Source organism: Ictidomys tridecemlineatus, chromosome 7 (genome assembly GCF_052094955.1).
Source record: "Ictidomys tridecemlineatus isolate mIctTri1 chromosome 7, mIctTri1.hap1, whole genome shotgun sequence".
NCBI classification, from domain to species: domain Eukaryota; kingdom Metazoa; phylum Chordata; class Mammalia; order Rodentia; family Sciuridae; genus Ictidomys; species Ictidomys tridecemlineatus.
This window is the reverse complement of record NC_135483.1, coordinates 195652129-195667857: the sequence shown is the minus strand read 5'-3', so window position 1 is coordinate 195667857 and position 15729 is coordinate 195652129. Positions and strand designations below refer to the sequence as shown.

General features: G+C 58.2%; 1 protein-coding gene across 2 annotated transcripts in view; it reads right to left on the bottom strand.

Moving 5' to 3' along the window:
• The window catches only part of Mlph (melanophilin), a 44959-nt gene extending 29492 nt beyond the window's left edge, over nt 1–15467 (bottom strand). Inside the window, exons 1-2 of one of the 2 annotated variants that reach the window (XM_005326478.5) lie at nt 15293–15467; nt 8845–8978 (exon numbers count right to left, since the gene is read on the bottom strand). In XM_005326478.5, the coding sequence (XP_005326535.2) occupies nt 8845–8954 (110 nt within the window). In that variant the 5' untranslated portion in view covers nt 8955–8978; nt 15293–15467. Of the gene's footprint in view, nt 1–8844; nt 8979–12811; nt 12979–15292 lie in introns of those variants that run through there. The other variant, XM_078018296.1, reaches the window with a different exon arrangement.
• Between the last annotated feature and the right edge of the window lie 262 nt (nt 15468–15729).

Below are 15729 nucleotides of genomic sequence, written 5' to 3'. Positions count from 1 at the left end.
CTGAAGAAGCCACAGCCTGTGGGTGCCTGGCTGGAGTCAGGGTCTCAGTGGTGGGTGTCATCTACTGAGACCCCATGCCCATCCAGGACCACCAGCACAAGAGCTAGCAGACAGCACGTGGTGTTAGGACCCCTCAACCGTGTCATCCTGAGGGCCACAAGACCCTCCCCCGAGGCTAACAGGTGGCCTAGCCAAGCCAAAGGAGGGGGCCTGGGTGCAGACAGAAGCAGAGGCCAGGTAAGTGCTGGAGTCTGGTGATCAGAAGCCATGAGTTTCTGCTTCCTTCCCCAAGGGGAGACTCACGAGTAAGTAAGGAAACAGAAGAACTGCGTCTCCTCCGCACCCTGTGGAGCGTGAGCGAGTTCCCCGCCAAGCTGCAGCAGCAGCGACCACCCGAAGGATACAGGAACATGCTCCTGACCAGAAAAGGAGCAGGGCACTCACACAGGAGGACAGCTAGATGCACCTGGACCGGCCCTCACACAGGAGGACAGCTAGATGCACCTGGACCGGCCCTCACACAGGAGGACAGCTAGATGCACCTGGACTGGCACTCACACAGGAGGACAGCTAGATGGACCTGGACGGACAAAGCCCCTCTGTGTGAGGGCAGAGACCTCCTGCTGGCAGGAGCAGGCGAAGCAGCCCACCTCCCAGGGCAAAGGGCAGGAGGTGGCTGCTTCTCTGCAGGCTGGGAGGCAGCAGCCTTGGTGGGGGCTTCATTTCCCGCCGCTGTTGCATAAAATTTAATCAAATGTCCTGTCTTGAAACAACACACATTTATTCTTGTAGTTCTGGAGGGCCTAAGCCCCACACAGAGACTTCTCTGAGCTGAAAGGAAGGTATCATGGGGACCCTAGGTGACAATCAGACCCTGGCCTGCCAGCTTCCATAGGGCACTCCCTGGCTCACAGCCCTTCCTCTATCCCCAAAGCCAGAGGTGGGCTGAGTCTTCACACAGCAAATCTCACTGATCCTCCTCTCCTCTCCCTTTCACTTTGATGACACTGGGCCCACCCAGGAAATCCAGGACAGTCTCCACGTCCCGCTCAGCTGATCAGCGTCCTTAACTGCACCTGTGAGCTCCGTTCCTTCTGCAGAGAGCCCAGCACCTCCCAGGTTCCAGGCATTAGGACGTGGGCATCTTCTGGAGGTGGTGGTTGCCAGCCCCGGGAGCACCCCGAGCCCTGGGAGGAGTGTGCAGCTGAGGTCTCCCCCCAGGTGAGCAGAGCAGGGTCTCACACAAATGCACACTCCATGCCACTCCTGAGGAAATGACTGGAGAGTGAGTCCCGGGGAGGCCCTTCGTTGCTGACCGCAGCACCACGGAGGAGGGCTGACCAGGCTAGAGGGAGCACCCACGGAAGAGCGAGTGTGTGGACAAGCGTCAGAGCTGACATGAGCCAGACCTGGAGGCCCTGCAGAGGGGAGGTCGAGATGGCGATAAGGACATACAAAGGAAGTCGCGGTGGCCTGTGAGCGGTGGGCTGCAGAGCCCCTCCCAGCATCTTGTCCGTGATCTCAGACGAGAGCTGCCATCCCCGCCCGTGCTGGCAGCTGATTTCCTGCCTGGCCCTGTGCTTTGCAGCCCTGGGAGTGGCCTGTCTGCGGTGACAAGTGGCCCAGCTAAGGTCGACTTCAAATTTCTTCTCCTTCTTCTTTTTAAATGAGCCACAGTGTGCCTCATGTCTCACACTGAGAGGGCTTTCACAGATTATCTTCAGAATTTCCATCTGTTTGTGGAGATTGAAAACCCACGTCGCCACCTGTTTGTCTTTCTGGGTTGGTGAGCAGGCCTGATGTTTGATTTGTGGGCTGTGCCCTTTCAAACAGGGTGTTCCGTTTAGGTACAGTCCTACCCCAGGGCATGAGTCACCTCGTCACTCTGCCTGGTTTTAGAAACATCCAGTAATTTCTACCAAAACTACAGCTGGGTGGCCACCCCAACAACGAGGAGGCAGCAAGAGAGGGGACTTTAAATTAGCACCACGTGGGCAGGCCTGACCCAGTATGCGACTCTCCAGCAGTGTCCAGGCTGGGCTTCATTGCTTTCTGCCCAGTGCCGGCTCCTTCAGATCCAGGACAGGGGATCGAGGCATCCTGGGCACTTCCCCAGAGCCGTGGCTCAGCAAGCTGGGTGCTCCCTCCCAGAAGTTTACTCTGGCATGCTTTGTGACAATACTCCAAAGTCATAAGACATGATGATGACCTCGCTGCACTGAAAACCTCTGCAACACCCAAGCCACAGGAACGGACGCAGCCCGCCAGGAAGATGGGAGGTTCCCAAAGCCATCCTGTGCAACGAACCCAGAGGGAGAGGGGGACGGAGGAACCTCAATACCACGCCACGGACCAGCAGCAAGCGCCAGACTGCAGAGTTCGACAGCCGCTTCCTCCACAGCGGGAAGATTTAAAGACGGAAAGAGGCTTGAAAGATTCTGCGGTGGACAGCAGCCTGGCGAGGGGAGGAGTTCCAAGGCAGAGTGGGCATTCTGCCCAGAGGAGCCACTAGTTTAGGTGTAATAAAATTTTTGTAGGAAAAAAAGATGAGAATAAGAATACAAAACAGCACACAGCAGACGTGCCCGCCCCGAGGTCCCACCCCTGGGTATCTTCACCGCCGGGAGCCTGCCTCTGCTCCCTCGTCTGTCTCTGGGGGGGACGGCAGTAGCCATGTTAGGGGCTATTTGGGAATTAAATGAGATAGCACAGATGTGGATTCAAAGGCAGCCACTGAGCCTGTCTGTGGCCAGGAACTGTGGGGTGCTGGTGACAAAGCAGTGGAACATGGAGCAGGAGAAGAGGGGGAGAACTGCGCTCCTGGGAGCTTGACCAGAGCCACCAGGCAGAGCTGGAGAAGGAGGGCCTTGGTGGAGAAGGGGGAGCTGAGACGCAGGTCAGATGCGCTCGCCCAGGGCTGAGCAGGCATCTGTCTGCTGGGTCTGTTCAGAGGCGAGGTCTCAGCTGGTGGGACTGGGGGGGCCATTGGCCATACCGCACAGTCTGGCCACCATGGTAGGCACACATGGCTACTTAAGTTTAAATTGAAAGAAAATTAAAACTTTGGCTGCTTGGTTGCCTTAGCCACACTTAAGGTGCTCTGTCACCCTGGGTGTTGCCCGGCTGCCTTACCAGGAAGGGCGGACACAGCTTCCCCTCTGCAGGTCTGGGCCATCTGGACCTGAGGCTGTAGCTGGGGGAGCACTTCCTGAGCACGGCAGCATGCCCGAGGCCCTGGGTGCCACCCCAGCACTGCTGACGACAGGCAAAAACAGAAACCGAAGACCGACCCGGGCTGGAGGAGGTGACTGGGCTGGGGCGGTGCACCCAGAGCAGAGAAGGGGGTGGGGCCACAGGTCTCCCTCCACCTGCCGGAGTCTCTCCTGGCCGACTCTCCGTGGAGGACTTGCGGCTCGCTTTTGAGGAGCTGAATTCTTACTTTACTTTCAATTAGTTCAAACAGCCACACGGGGCTAGTGGTTCTTGTCACGGAAGGTGTGGCCTTCGGGATATTAATATGGTGGCTTAACTGGGCTATCTGTTTCTGTTTGTCTCTTTACTAAGAGGAGGTGTCAGGGCAAGGCTAGGGGACACTCTGGGAGGAGACTGAAGAGGAAGAGCCACTGTGGTGAGCAGGAGTGGGGCTGGCCAGGGCACAGATCAGGAGGCCGTGCAGCATGGGGGCAGGTGAGACCGGAGACCTGCAGGCTGCAAGGCTGGGACGCGCCGCTCCAACTGAGGGCCTTGTGCAGGGCAGTGGTCAGTCAGAGAAGTCCTGGCTGGAAGGGCGGCTGCCCGAGCCACAGCCAGAGCATCTGCAGTGGCCACGAGCCCAGGGAGAGAGCCTCGAGGACCAGGGGCCATGGGAAGGCTGCCAATGGACTGGGACACAGTGCAGCCAGGGGGTCTGCCAGTCGTGGTGAGGACAGAGCTGACTAAGCAGGGTGTGGGGGCTGGGAGGAGGGCAGTCAGAGACCCCCTTGGGATGCGGTGGGACGATATGAATCAGCAAAGGGGCAGATCTGAGGAGCCCAGGAATGGGGGACCTCAATGAGCAGGGTCAGGATGGAGGTCTCGGAGCGTGCCATGCATGTGCTCTCCCAGGGTACCCTGGGGTGGGCTGGCCCTTGACCCACTGCTCTCTGTACTGGTCCCAGGGTGGGCCGGGCAGGTAGGAGGCAATGTGGGAAGAGCTTTTGGGGAGGGTCTGGGATGGTGGGGACAAAGGGTGTGGGTGCATTCTCCCTTCTCAGTGGAGCCCTGCTTCTTGGGGAATCTGTGATGAGTCCGATGACACTAGGATATAAGTACCTGTGTGGTTCAGCACGGTCCCTGTGGAGGGTCCCTTCATCCTGAAAGAGGACCTGTTACACCAAAGCTCTGCCCAGAGGCAAGGGCCGCATAGCACTGTGGCAACAGTGTGGGCAGGAATGGGGCCTTTCCTGACTCCACAAAGTGTCCCCTCTGCAGAGCTGGCTGGACTCTCAGGGGACACAGTCCTGCAGAGGGCAGGCCCCGTCCTTGGCCCTGTACTCTGGTCCTCCATGGGGAGGCTGCACCTAAAACCCTCTCACCTTCATGCTGTCCCCAGGGGATGCCTGTGACATGAGACCCGAACTAAATGCAAAAAAGGAGAAGGACTAAAGAGTCGTTTTCCAACAGCGCAGAGTCCCCTTTCCAAGGAGCATTTCTGGCGCCGGCTCCAGAAGTGGGTGTGGCCTGCTCCAGAAGTGGGTGCGGCCTACCACCAGCCTTCCTGGTGTCCTCCACCTGGCTCTCCTCCCTGCCATTGTCACCGTGGTCAAGCCCACTCCCCAGGGCTGGGTCTTTGGATGCAGCTGGTCCCTCCCCTGGGTGAACCGGGGACATTTCCTGGTTTGCAGGAGAGCATAGGCTGAGACTGTCAGAGAGAGGAGCTGCCTCTTTGAACTGGGTCTCTTCCCCCCACCCCACTGGAGCCTTCTCCCCAGGTGAGCCACAGGTGCCAGTCAGCACATTCGGCAGGAGGCCCGGGACTGGAGGGCCAGGAGAGGGGACAAAGTTGATTCTGCCCTCAATCATTCTCCTGATGCCAGTGGCCTGAACATCCCAGCTTTGTGCCTTTGAGATCATTCTGAGTCTTTGGCCCACAGTCCTGTGTGCTGGAGGGGAGCAGGAATACTGGGGCACCCAGTGCAGCAAGCAGGGCTCCCAGGTCCCCAGTCACTTAGGATGGTGCCTGCCTGGGTCTGCTCTGAAGCAAGATGGCCGGCCCTGCCGGCTGCAGGCAGAGCTCTTCCCAGGGCTCAGCCAGCAGCATCCAGCACCCAGGAGCTGCAGCCCAGAGAATCCCTGCCCGTCCTGCAGAAGAAGGCTGCCCAGGTTGCCCGGGGAGCCACAAGACTGGCTGTGCATGGGTTTCTAGGAGAGCACTGCCAGACTGGCCTTCCACTCCTGGGCGTGACCTCTGCCTGCTGGTGGCCACAGGTCCTCCCTGGGGGCTTTACTGGGGGATGGGTCAAACAGTCTGGAGAGAGCACAGGCCTCACCAAGGGGATAGGATGCTGGGTACCAGGTCTCACACCACAAGGCCTTGGCTCCTCTGGCACATTAGGGATCTGGACAAGCTCATTTGTCACTGGCTTTGACAGAGGAGACGATCAGAGGTGCGCTGCCCGACACCATGGGGACAGGTGTGGGCATCACTGCCAGAGCCTACCCGACACCCATCCCTGCAGCTGGACACTCACATGAAGGGGAGGGAGGGACACTGAGCAGCCACCTGACTGACTCATCTCTGCTCAATTTGTAAATATGAAAATCAACATTTTTTCCTGGTTGATTGCTTTTGAATTGGTCTGGCAAAGGGGCTTCTTGGCGTACTGACTCCCTGGCAGACTGTCCCTGGGCCCTCACAGTGAGTCTCTATGATGTCACAGCCCTTAGGCTCTTTCCCGGAGGCAGATGGTTTGTTGTGCGACCAAATCGGACGTCACAACTTTCCACCATCTCTGTTCTGCCAACAGCCATGGCAGGTTCTTTGGGCAGGTCCAGGAGTTCATTGTCCCTTCTAGAGAATGTCAAATACATCAAAAGCTCAGCTGGACATTTCCTGAGTCGCTAAGTTTCTTCCTGCCACTTACTCGGGGTCCTCTGAGGACCGGGGTCCTCACTCAGTCCTCTGTGATTCAGAGATGAAGGAATCAGGAACCGGGGAGCACCGCAGAGGCCCCAGGGGACCCGGGGAAGAGCCGCAGAGCATGGGACACCTGGCAGCGAGACACGGATGACAGTGTTGAGCCCGGTGAGGTGGCAGGTTAACCCTGGTGACAGATTGCGGGAGGGGCTTGTTATTTTAAAATGATCTTCAGTGTCATTAGAGACTTGGCAGCTCTAGCCAGCTGGTCTGCAGACCCAGTTTGGGTGGTGAGAAGCCGGTCTTGCTCCTGTCCGAGTGTCAGCATGACCCAGACTGGGCAGAACTGAAGCCACACGGTCTGACTCGGTGGTGCCCATCTGCCCGCCTTGTGAACATGGTTCTGGGCCTGCCACTCCTGGGGTCAGCTGGAAAGTGTCAGGGGGCTTCTCGGGGGCAGAGGCTGCTCTACTTTTGTGGCACACTTCAGACAAAACCAAGAGGAAGAAAGGCGGGCGGTCCAGCACCACACCCTCCACTGCTGGTGTGATTCTCACCCACCAAGGGTGTCACCCGCTGGGTCTGGATCTGAATGGCAAGGGCCGCGGGAGCTTCAGTGTTCTTGACCTTGAGGCTGACCTTCCCTATGTGGCCTCCCTGCACACTTACACTCTAACACGAGCTCTGGGGTGTGACAGCATTTGGGCTGGCTGACAAGCCCATTCCCTAATCACATGGCCTCCAGAAGACAGCAGTCAGCCAACTGCACTGCCCTGACCTGCTCATTCTGAGCCAATGGCAAAGAGACCCCTCTGCGGCCGGCTCAGCAGGAGACGGGTCCTCAGGCCCTTCCCTGGGAGCACCGACAGGTTACCTGGGTGGCTCTGCTCTGCAGTGTGAAATGACCCATGGAGCATGGGATCAGGAAAGACTGATGTCAGACAGAGTGCCCTGCATGAGAGAGTGTGGGACCTCTGCAAAACCACTTTGCATGACCCACCACTGAAGGAGGGGAGGGCCTCACCAGGGTCCCTGGGGACACAGCGCCTGCCTGGGACGACTCTGGTTCCCTCCTTCTGCTCCCTGGAGAGCGGGGAGCCCCTTCCCCTGCATTCTACCAGCTGCCATTTAAAATAAAGGCCAACAAGAGCCAGGCCTGCGCTCAGATGGGGTGAGAGCCATCCCCTGGGAAGGCAGCTCCTCCCATGAGGAAAGGCCAGGGTGTCCGTGGGCGGAGATGACAGTCAGTCCTCCCTTGGGCACAGCCTGCAGACTGAGGCAGAGAGCCAGTGCTCCGGTTAAAACATCCAGAGGACATCTGAGCTTTCTATAGACCAAATAGAAAAGACAGGAAGGGCTTCGGACTGTGGGCAGTGGGCCAGCAGAGGCTGGCGGGAGGAGGCAAAAGGGAAGGCCCCAAGACCCAGTTCTGCCCTTGGAGAGAGGGCAGGGCCTGCAGCTCTGGGTCTCTTGGCTGTTGGAGGAGTGGGGTCAGGCCTGCAGCGCACCAGGCTTGGGCTGGCCTGTGGCTGCACAGCAAGATGGGCCCTCCCCAGAGGCCAGCCCTGGGAGCTGGACAACTATGCAAACCCAGAGAGGACAAGCAGCAGGATCGCTCTGAGGGGCGGCACTGACCAGGTCGCTCCCCATAAAGGCCTGCGTGGGTGGGGCTAAGCTCTGCTGTCTTCCTTTGGTGATTCTGGACCAGATTCCCCTCCTGGCAGCTCCTTCCCAGTCTGTCTCTTAGCCTTGTGCTGAGGTCAAGTGCCCTGGCCTCACTCCCCCTGAAGCCCTCCCTCCTGGTGGCTTCCTGCAGCACCCCTCCCCCACCCCAGCTTTCAGTACTGAAGTAGGTTGAGCAATGGCCCCCACCACAGCATCCACATCTGGGTCCCCAGAAGCTGCAGATGCCATTCTGCAAGGTGACAGGGACTCTGCAGGTATGATTAAATTAAGGCTCTTGAGATGTGAAGATCTTCTTGGATGTCTGCATGGGAAACCCTAAGTGGGAATCACATGTGTCCTTAGAGGAAAGAGGGAGGAGAGAGGGAGGGCAGGTGGGGAGGGAGAGAGAGAGGGGAGGGAGAGGGAGAGGGGAGGGAGAGAACAGTGGGGTGGGGGGCATGCCATGCTGGAGGACTTGGAGAGGAGGAAGGGCAGCCGGGCAAGGAATCCAGGCCCTTCCAGACCCTGGAGCAGGCCGGGAAGTGGCTTTTCAGACAGAACCACTTCTGTGGACATCCTGCTTTTAGGCTTCTGACCTCCAGAAAATACCGAGTCCTTCTCTGGCAGCCCCAGGGAGCGACGGCGCCATCCGCACGGCAGAGCTCTCCAGCTCCCCAGGGTGTGTGCCCAGTCACCGCCCACTCCTCCACTTGGTACCTGGTAGGCACCCGACTTCAGCTCGTCCGAAAGCCCTTCCTGGTTTTCCAGAACCTGCTCCATCTGTGCCCTCCCAGCTGAGTCGGCCTCAGCTCCGTGCCCTCGGGGAAGCCCGCACAACCTGGGAGCTGCCCTGGACTCCTCCCCGAGGACACCGAAAAGCCAGATGCCCTCATGGTAATGACGAGGATCCTGAGGCCCCAGAGTGAAGCCATGTCCCACCTCCCAGCTTCCGTGCAATGCCACTCACCCTGCACCTCTGGCCTTGCACCCACCCAGGAGTGGCCAGGTGACAGCGCCCAGGGCCGTCAGAGGACCAGGGCTCGTGGCCCGACACCGACACTCACTCTAGTCTCTCTTCTTCTCTCCTCCGCAGGTCCAAGTCCCGCTGCACCACCGCCCAGATGTGCGCCGCCTCCTCATCGGTGAGCTGGGAAAGGTCCAGCTTTCGCCCCATCTCTGCCTCTGGTCTGAGTCACACCTGGAACGTCACAGGGTCACAACTGGTCAGCCCCAGGAAGCCCACAGATGCCACCCGAGTCCTAGAGTAAGAGGAGGGACAGCAACGGTTCCTCCGAGTGTCTCGCAGTTTCCTGCCTGGAAATTGGTGTCACCTAATAAATCCTGCACAGTTCACCAAATCTAAGTGAGTCCCTGTTTACAGTGTCCACACAGGACACATGCAGGGCCACTGACATTCTCTTCCCACAGGGAGACAACTTCACGCTTCTCCATCCCGGGGCACGGCTCCCCTGCTGGGTGAGGGCCTTGCAATGCGGCCCCCAGGCTTCCCAGGGAGAGGGTCCCTTCTCCACATCCTCCCAGGCTCTGGGGGTGGGGGCTGGGGGCTGATGGCCAGGCTGGAAGCGTAAGGAGACACACAGCATCTGTGAGGGTCGCTGTCCTCTGACGTGGGGGGTTCTATGGCTGGATTAGAGGTTGCTTAGACTGTGAGCCCTGGCCCCATCAGTCCATCCTAGTCTGAGCGGACTGACTGGGTGGTAGCTGTGGGTGCGGCTGGAGGAGGTGGTTCTGTGGGAGCTGCCCTGCAAGTGGGCACCTTCCCTGCAGCCCGTGCCCTCTCTGTTTCCTGACTGAGCTGAGCAGATTCCCCCCACGGGGCCCTTCTGCCAGGACGTGCTGCCCCGCCTCAGGCCCCGAGCAGTGGGGTCGCTGTCTGAGGTCCCAACTGTCCCAATGCACTCTCCCTCCTCTAAGCTATTCTAGTCAGTGTTTTGATCCCAGTGACAAAGCTGATAAAAGCTTGCTCCCCAAGGCTTGTCACTTGGTAGGGAGGTTCCTGGGGTCACCCAGCATGATGCCCGCATGAGGGCGTTGTGCTGGAGTTGGGGACATTGACAGGCACTCCGTGGTGAGGCAGAAGTGGCTCAGGTAAGGGAGAGGCAGACCCGTGGGCAGGTGGCCAGGGCAGCCAGCGTTGCCTGCTGACAGAGGTCAGCTGAGGGAGGCCGCCCCACAGGAACTCCGGCCCTGGTGTACGTGAGGATGACCTACACGTACCCATGGCCAACTGCTGCCCTCAGGGGCCTGAAAACCCAGTCCCCCTCACTGTGCTGGGGCTCTGTGTCTAGATGACCCACAAACTGGAAAGTCAAACTTGAGACTTTGAAATTTGCCACACCTGATCCCCATCCACGTCAAAAAGACACAGAAAAGAAAATACAAATGTCAGAAACCAAGATAAGAAGAACATTAGAAACTCGTTTGCAATTCAAAGTGTGGTCAGCAGCCTGCAGCATCCCCTGGGAGCGTGTTAGGAATGCAGGTTTCCGGGCCCACCCAGCCAGACTGGCTCAGAATCTGTATTTTGACAAGGTCCCTGGGCAGTTTGCACAATAGAGCTGGCCAATGCTGCTGGTCCTCAGGCCCCTCCGGGTGGCAAAGCTCCAGGGGAGACCTACGCACTCAAGCCACAGAGGACCTTGGTCTGTGGACTCAGGGGTGGGCCATGGGCACGGGACAGGCCAGGGGTGGCAGTGGTGGTGGCTGAGCAGAGGACAGTGCTCTTGCTGGCTTTTCAGACCACACTGCTACTGGGTAGAACACAGGAGGCGTCCCGGTGGAGGGAGGAGGGAGGACCCTCCTGGGGACACTGCAAGGCTCCTCCCACTCCCCTACAGAGGCTTCCCAGCCCTCTCCACTCCTTCCCTGTCCCCTGCCCCATGCACCCTGTCTCTCCCTTTCTTTATACCTCCTAACGTGGTGCCAGACAAGTTACTGTTAAACTCGGTGGGGACAGTGTCTGTCTGTGCTGGGCACACAGTGGGTGCTTTCCAAGCCCCCAGCACAGAACTCCGCTGCAGACCTGCAGAGGAGCCCTGTGACCCGAGGTCCTGCTGTGACAATCAGACCAACTGGGCTCCAGGCACTGGGAGTCCCAGGGAAGATCACATTAGGATGACCCCAAAAGCCTGTGGTGGATGACCAGAGTCCAGAAACCCAGCATGTGACTCAGCAAGCCTTTCTTGAGGACATCAAAGAAGGCGCGTAGTCAGTGCCCTTCCAGCGGGAGCTGGGGACCCACAGAGACCAGCTCTTGCTTTGAATCTCGCCCAGCATCCGGCTCCTGCACCACCGCACGCGTACCAAACGTTCTGAGAAAACCTTAAAAGCATTTGCCTCGCCCCAGAAATGTACTTGGATTTGGTCACACAAGAGGTCGATCATGAAAAGCGACATTGTCCAGCATATATTATTTAAAATGAAAATTTTCAGAGGTCCATGGCTGCCAACCAAAATATTTTAGAAAAAAAAATGTGTCTTAAAACTGGTGGAAAATAATTTCTTAAAACTGTTGCCACCACACCACAAAGTTTCTAAGCTCCATGCCGACGGTGAGAAACTCACCGTGGTCGGGAGCAAACTGCACATTGCCAGGGGACCTCAGATTCTAGACAGGAAAGTGTGCAGTGGAAAGCCAGCATTCCTGATGCTCCCAGAACACATGGCGTCTGGCTTCCAGAAGTGAACAAACAGTTCTTATCTGATGCATGACTGGGGCTTATTCATTTTGGGAAAAAAAAAGTATCATAAGGAGAGCATTCATTGAGATTCTATTTTCAGAACGGAGGAGCAGCGTGACCCTCAGATGAGGAGTCCTTATTCTCTCTCCTCCTAAAGTAGAAGTCAAAATTCCAGGCCTTGATACAAGAAGCTTATGTCCTCAGGTGTGAGGAAGAAAAGAAAAAAAACCAAAACCACCAGAAAGTGCATGTTTCTTGTCCTGCAAACTCGCCTTTTCCAGAGGGAGGCCAAGGTCACAGCTCCTCAGAACTGACCCCCAGGGCTGCCCACTGCACACTGAGGAGGTCCGTCCTCTCTGTCCCCGTGCAGCCTGTTTCTTCTCCTCTGACGCCTGTTCCTCATAGGATGACCCCAGAGGCCTGTTCTGGATGACCAGAGGCCAGAAACCCAGCGTATGACCTCAGCAAGTCTTTCTTGAGGACTGAAACCCATTTCTCAGCCAAATAGCAAAGATCCATGAAGCCAGGAACTGCGACAGAGGGGTCAGGGAGCCTGCAGGCTAGGGAGGGACTGGACACCTGTGTTGAGTGGGCCCTGCCAGAATGGGGCAGGGGAAGGGTCCAGGCCGGTGCTAGGACATCAGAGTTGGCCTAGAGCGAGGCTGGGGGCGGCATCCTGTTGGGACGTGGGTGTGAACCAGCGTGGCCTGGGGGGCAGCAGCCTCTATGACTGGTGGCAAAGCATGTCCTGGAGGCTTCAGCAGTGGCCCTGAGTTCAAGGACACATACACACTGTGCTGTTTACACCAAACCCGTGCGGTTTCCATTCAGAATTTGAAAAGCACGCACCCCACACGGCTAAGCCAAGAGCAGTGTGTTGGCGCCTCTCAGGCAGGGAGTCCCCTGGAGGGTTCTGCTCGAGTGCTAATTCTTAGCTCCGGCCTCGTGCCCTGGTGAGGGGAGCTGCAGGCCGGGAGGCCAGGGAGCCTCTGCAAGCTTCTTTGATGGCTGTGCCTGCTCCAGGGGCCCTGCTGGTTCAAGCACAGTTCCCGGACAGAGAGTGGTCGAGAGCCAGTGTTCCCAGCAGAAGTCCTCCCCTTGATGAACTGGGGCCATGCAGCAGCTGGACACTTTAAAAAGTCAATCTCTAGATAGAGAGCAACCTCAAATCAGATGGACAAGAGGTTCCACTGTAGCATTTAAAATGCACAACCAAGTCGGTGGCATCTGGGGGACATATTGCTAGCCCCCTCTGCCTGTCCCAGGCCAGCTCAGGTTGAGGTCACTCAAGTGTGGTAGGGGCATCCCCCACCCCCACAGTCAGGCTTACCAGAGCCTCAGCAGGTCGTGCTCCCCTGTGGCCCCGAGGCCTGGGTCTGTATCCGGCACCTGTCCACCCACAACTGTCAAGGGGCACTGGCCAGAAAGGTGCTAGGCCTGTGTGGTGCAGAGCTGCTCTGAGCCGTCCTGCAGGGAGGGCTGATGGGCGGGTGCTGGCGCAGCGGGACGCCGCCGGGCTGTTTCGTTCTGCTTCTGTGCAGATAACCCCTAGTCACGAGGTTCCTGAACCAAGACTCTTTCAATGTGTGTGTGCTGCACTCATCAGAGTTAACCCTATTTCCAATCTTGGAGACTTCCGTCTTCTCCAATGGTTTAGTGGTCAGAGTGGAGAAGAGGGAGGTGACCTGGGGACAGACCAGCAGGAAGGAGAGAGCGGAGCTGGAACGCACAGCCTCAACTCAGACCACTGAATGTCCAGGGCTTGTCATGTCCATCCACTAAAGGCTGCAATTCATATTTTGGTCGAATCGAAGGGAAATCTCTAATGGTGTTTCTCCTAGCAAAGACCTGGCTTGGTCAAGTCTGGGGCTTGCCGCCTCCAGGAACTGGAGGACACTGACTTTGAGTGGGCACCCACCCAAGCAAACAGAAACTAGAAAGTCAAAGTCCCTCATTAAATGCCGGGCTAACAATGGCAGGGCATTTGCCAGCCGGTGGCAAGGTGTATGGTGTGGCTGTGTTCTTGCTGACACAGGTGTGGGCAGAGGTACCATCTGTGGTGCCCTCTGCCTTTATCCTTTGTAGCTTTCCCAAATTATGTCCTCACAGCTGGCCTCTGTGGTCACTTCTGTGGGCAGGGCCTGATGCCCACTGCTAAAATGAAAGCCCAGCCTTCCTCAGCAGCAAAACGAGCGTGTTTCCACCCAGAGGGCTGCTCCCTGCCCTGCAGGGCACCAGGCTCCAACTCTGGAATGGCTCATGCAGGTGGCTGTCCTGCAGCTCAGCTGCCCACCCACCCTGTCCATTCTCTCTGTTCCCCAGCTCTCTGAGAGTTTCTCACTTGTCCACAGACATAGGTTCTGCACCTCTAAAGCCTTTGCTCCCATCTCTGCAGTGAGTCCAGACCCAGGCAGCCTTCCCTGCCACTGCGGACAGATTCCTTCTCCTTCCAGGGTCTCAGTTTCCTCAACTGTTCTGTGGACAATGGTCAGGCTCCATGACCTCTCTGCCCTCTAGCCCAGTGTGCTGCTAGGATGTCAAAATTAAGAGAAATCATGATGGGGTGGGGGCAGCAGGTGGGTAGGTGGGCTCTTCTTCAGAAGTCAGCCATCCCTGAAGCCTCCCCAGCCTCCCAGACCAGGGCACATCTGGGCCACCCCTGCATCATCCTTGAAGGGCACCAAGGTCACTTTTCCCATTAGCCTACAGCTCCTGGACCTCTTCACCACCCCCACCCCACTAGGCACACACTTGGCTGCTTTTAAGTTTTCAGTCACTAGTGCCTTAATGCAGCCATGGACTCCCTGTGGGTGTGCCTGGCACTGTGCCCAGGTCCTGAGGGGCACCTGCCATTGTCGCATTGTTTGGATGGACACCGAGGCTGGGCGAGGTTGGAATTAGCCACATATGCCTCCTGGATAGGTCCCGAGGAGCCTGGAGCCATGGGCAGGGTCAGGGCTCTTGTCCAGGAAAGGCTTGGCTTTGCTGAGGTCCCGTGACCCCATGGAGGGATGGGCACCCCGGCAGTGATGGGCCTCAGAACTGAGAGGCCGCACGACTGCCCAGCTGCCTGTGGTCCGCAGCTCTGGTGGTGCCAGCCTCTGCACCTACTGTGCCAGTGGGGGTCTTGACCCCATTACCATTCCAGCCCCTCAGAAGGAAATCTGTGAGCCAGGTAACAATCCCTCCACAAGAGAAACAGCAGGTCTGCAGAAATGGTGCCAGTGAAACCTCTGGGGTTTGTGAGATTCTCATCCCGAGGGTCTTGGGGCCAGTGGGGACAGTGCCCGCAGCGCTCACTGCCCACAGATCCTCGTCATCTCTCCAAAACGAGGGGTAAGAGGGGCCAGGGAGCCTGTCAGCCAGCAAAAGATGATTCCATAATGCTGCGGCTCTGAGTCCAGAAGAGGGCCAGGAGGCCTCCTCCCATGCAGGGTCCTTGGCCTCCCTTCCCCAAACTGAGCTGGGCAGCCCCAAAGGAAGTCTGTCCCCAGGTGGCCCTGGACCTTGGGTGACCAGCTTGAGTCTCTTGGGGGACAGTAGCCTGAGCCAGCCTGCACTGCACTGTAAGGGTTACAACCAACTGTTTTTCTCCCCAGAATGGGCTTCCCCAGAGGTTCAGGGCAGTCTGATCAAGGAATCCCGCAGAAGCCTGGGGTGTGGGTTCCCTGGCTGGGCTGGCACTCCTCATGGGTTTGGACCAGGGCCTGGAGGGAAGCGGTGGAGCTGCAGGCTAGTGGACTCTCCCTAAGCCTGGGCTCCCAGTCCTGGAGCCGACCACGTCCAACTTTCCCTCTCTCCGTGCACTCACCAGCCTCTTTCCCCGGGACGCTCAGCCCCTGGCGGAGCGGGTCCTCCTCCGAATCCTGAGAGTGAGAATGAGGATCTGTCAGCCAGGATGTCGGCCAGGGCGCACTGCCGCCAGGAGGGTGCACGGGGCCAGGCCGCTGCGCTCCAGACCTGCCCCCAGACCTGCCCCGAGCCGCCCGCCTAGGTCACGTGCTCCGCGCCCCGCCCCGCCCCGCCCCGCCCCGCCCAGCTCCCGGATCTCTGGCCACCTGGGACGCCGGCTAAGACCCAGCCCAGACACCCTGGGGCTGCTTACAAGCTAGTTTTGGGGGGAAAAACGATGACAGGGAGACGAAGAGTGAGCCACACCCGCGAGTCGCGCACAACTGCAACAACATTGCCTGGGTGCTGGCACCAGCTTGCTGAGTACCCAGGGAGTGCGTGGTACCTCCTTGAATT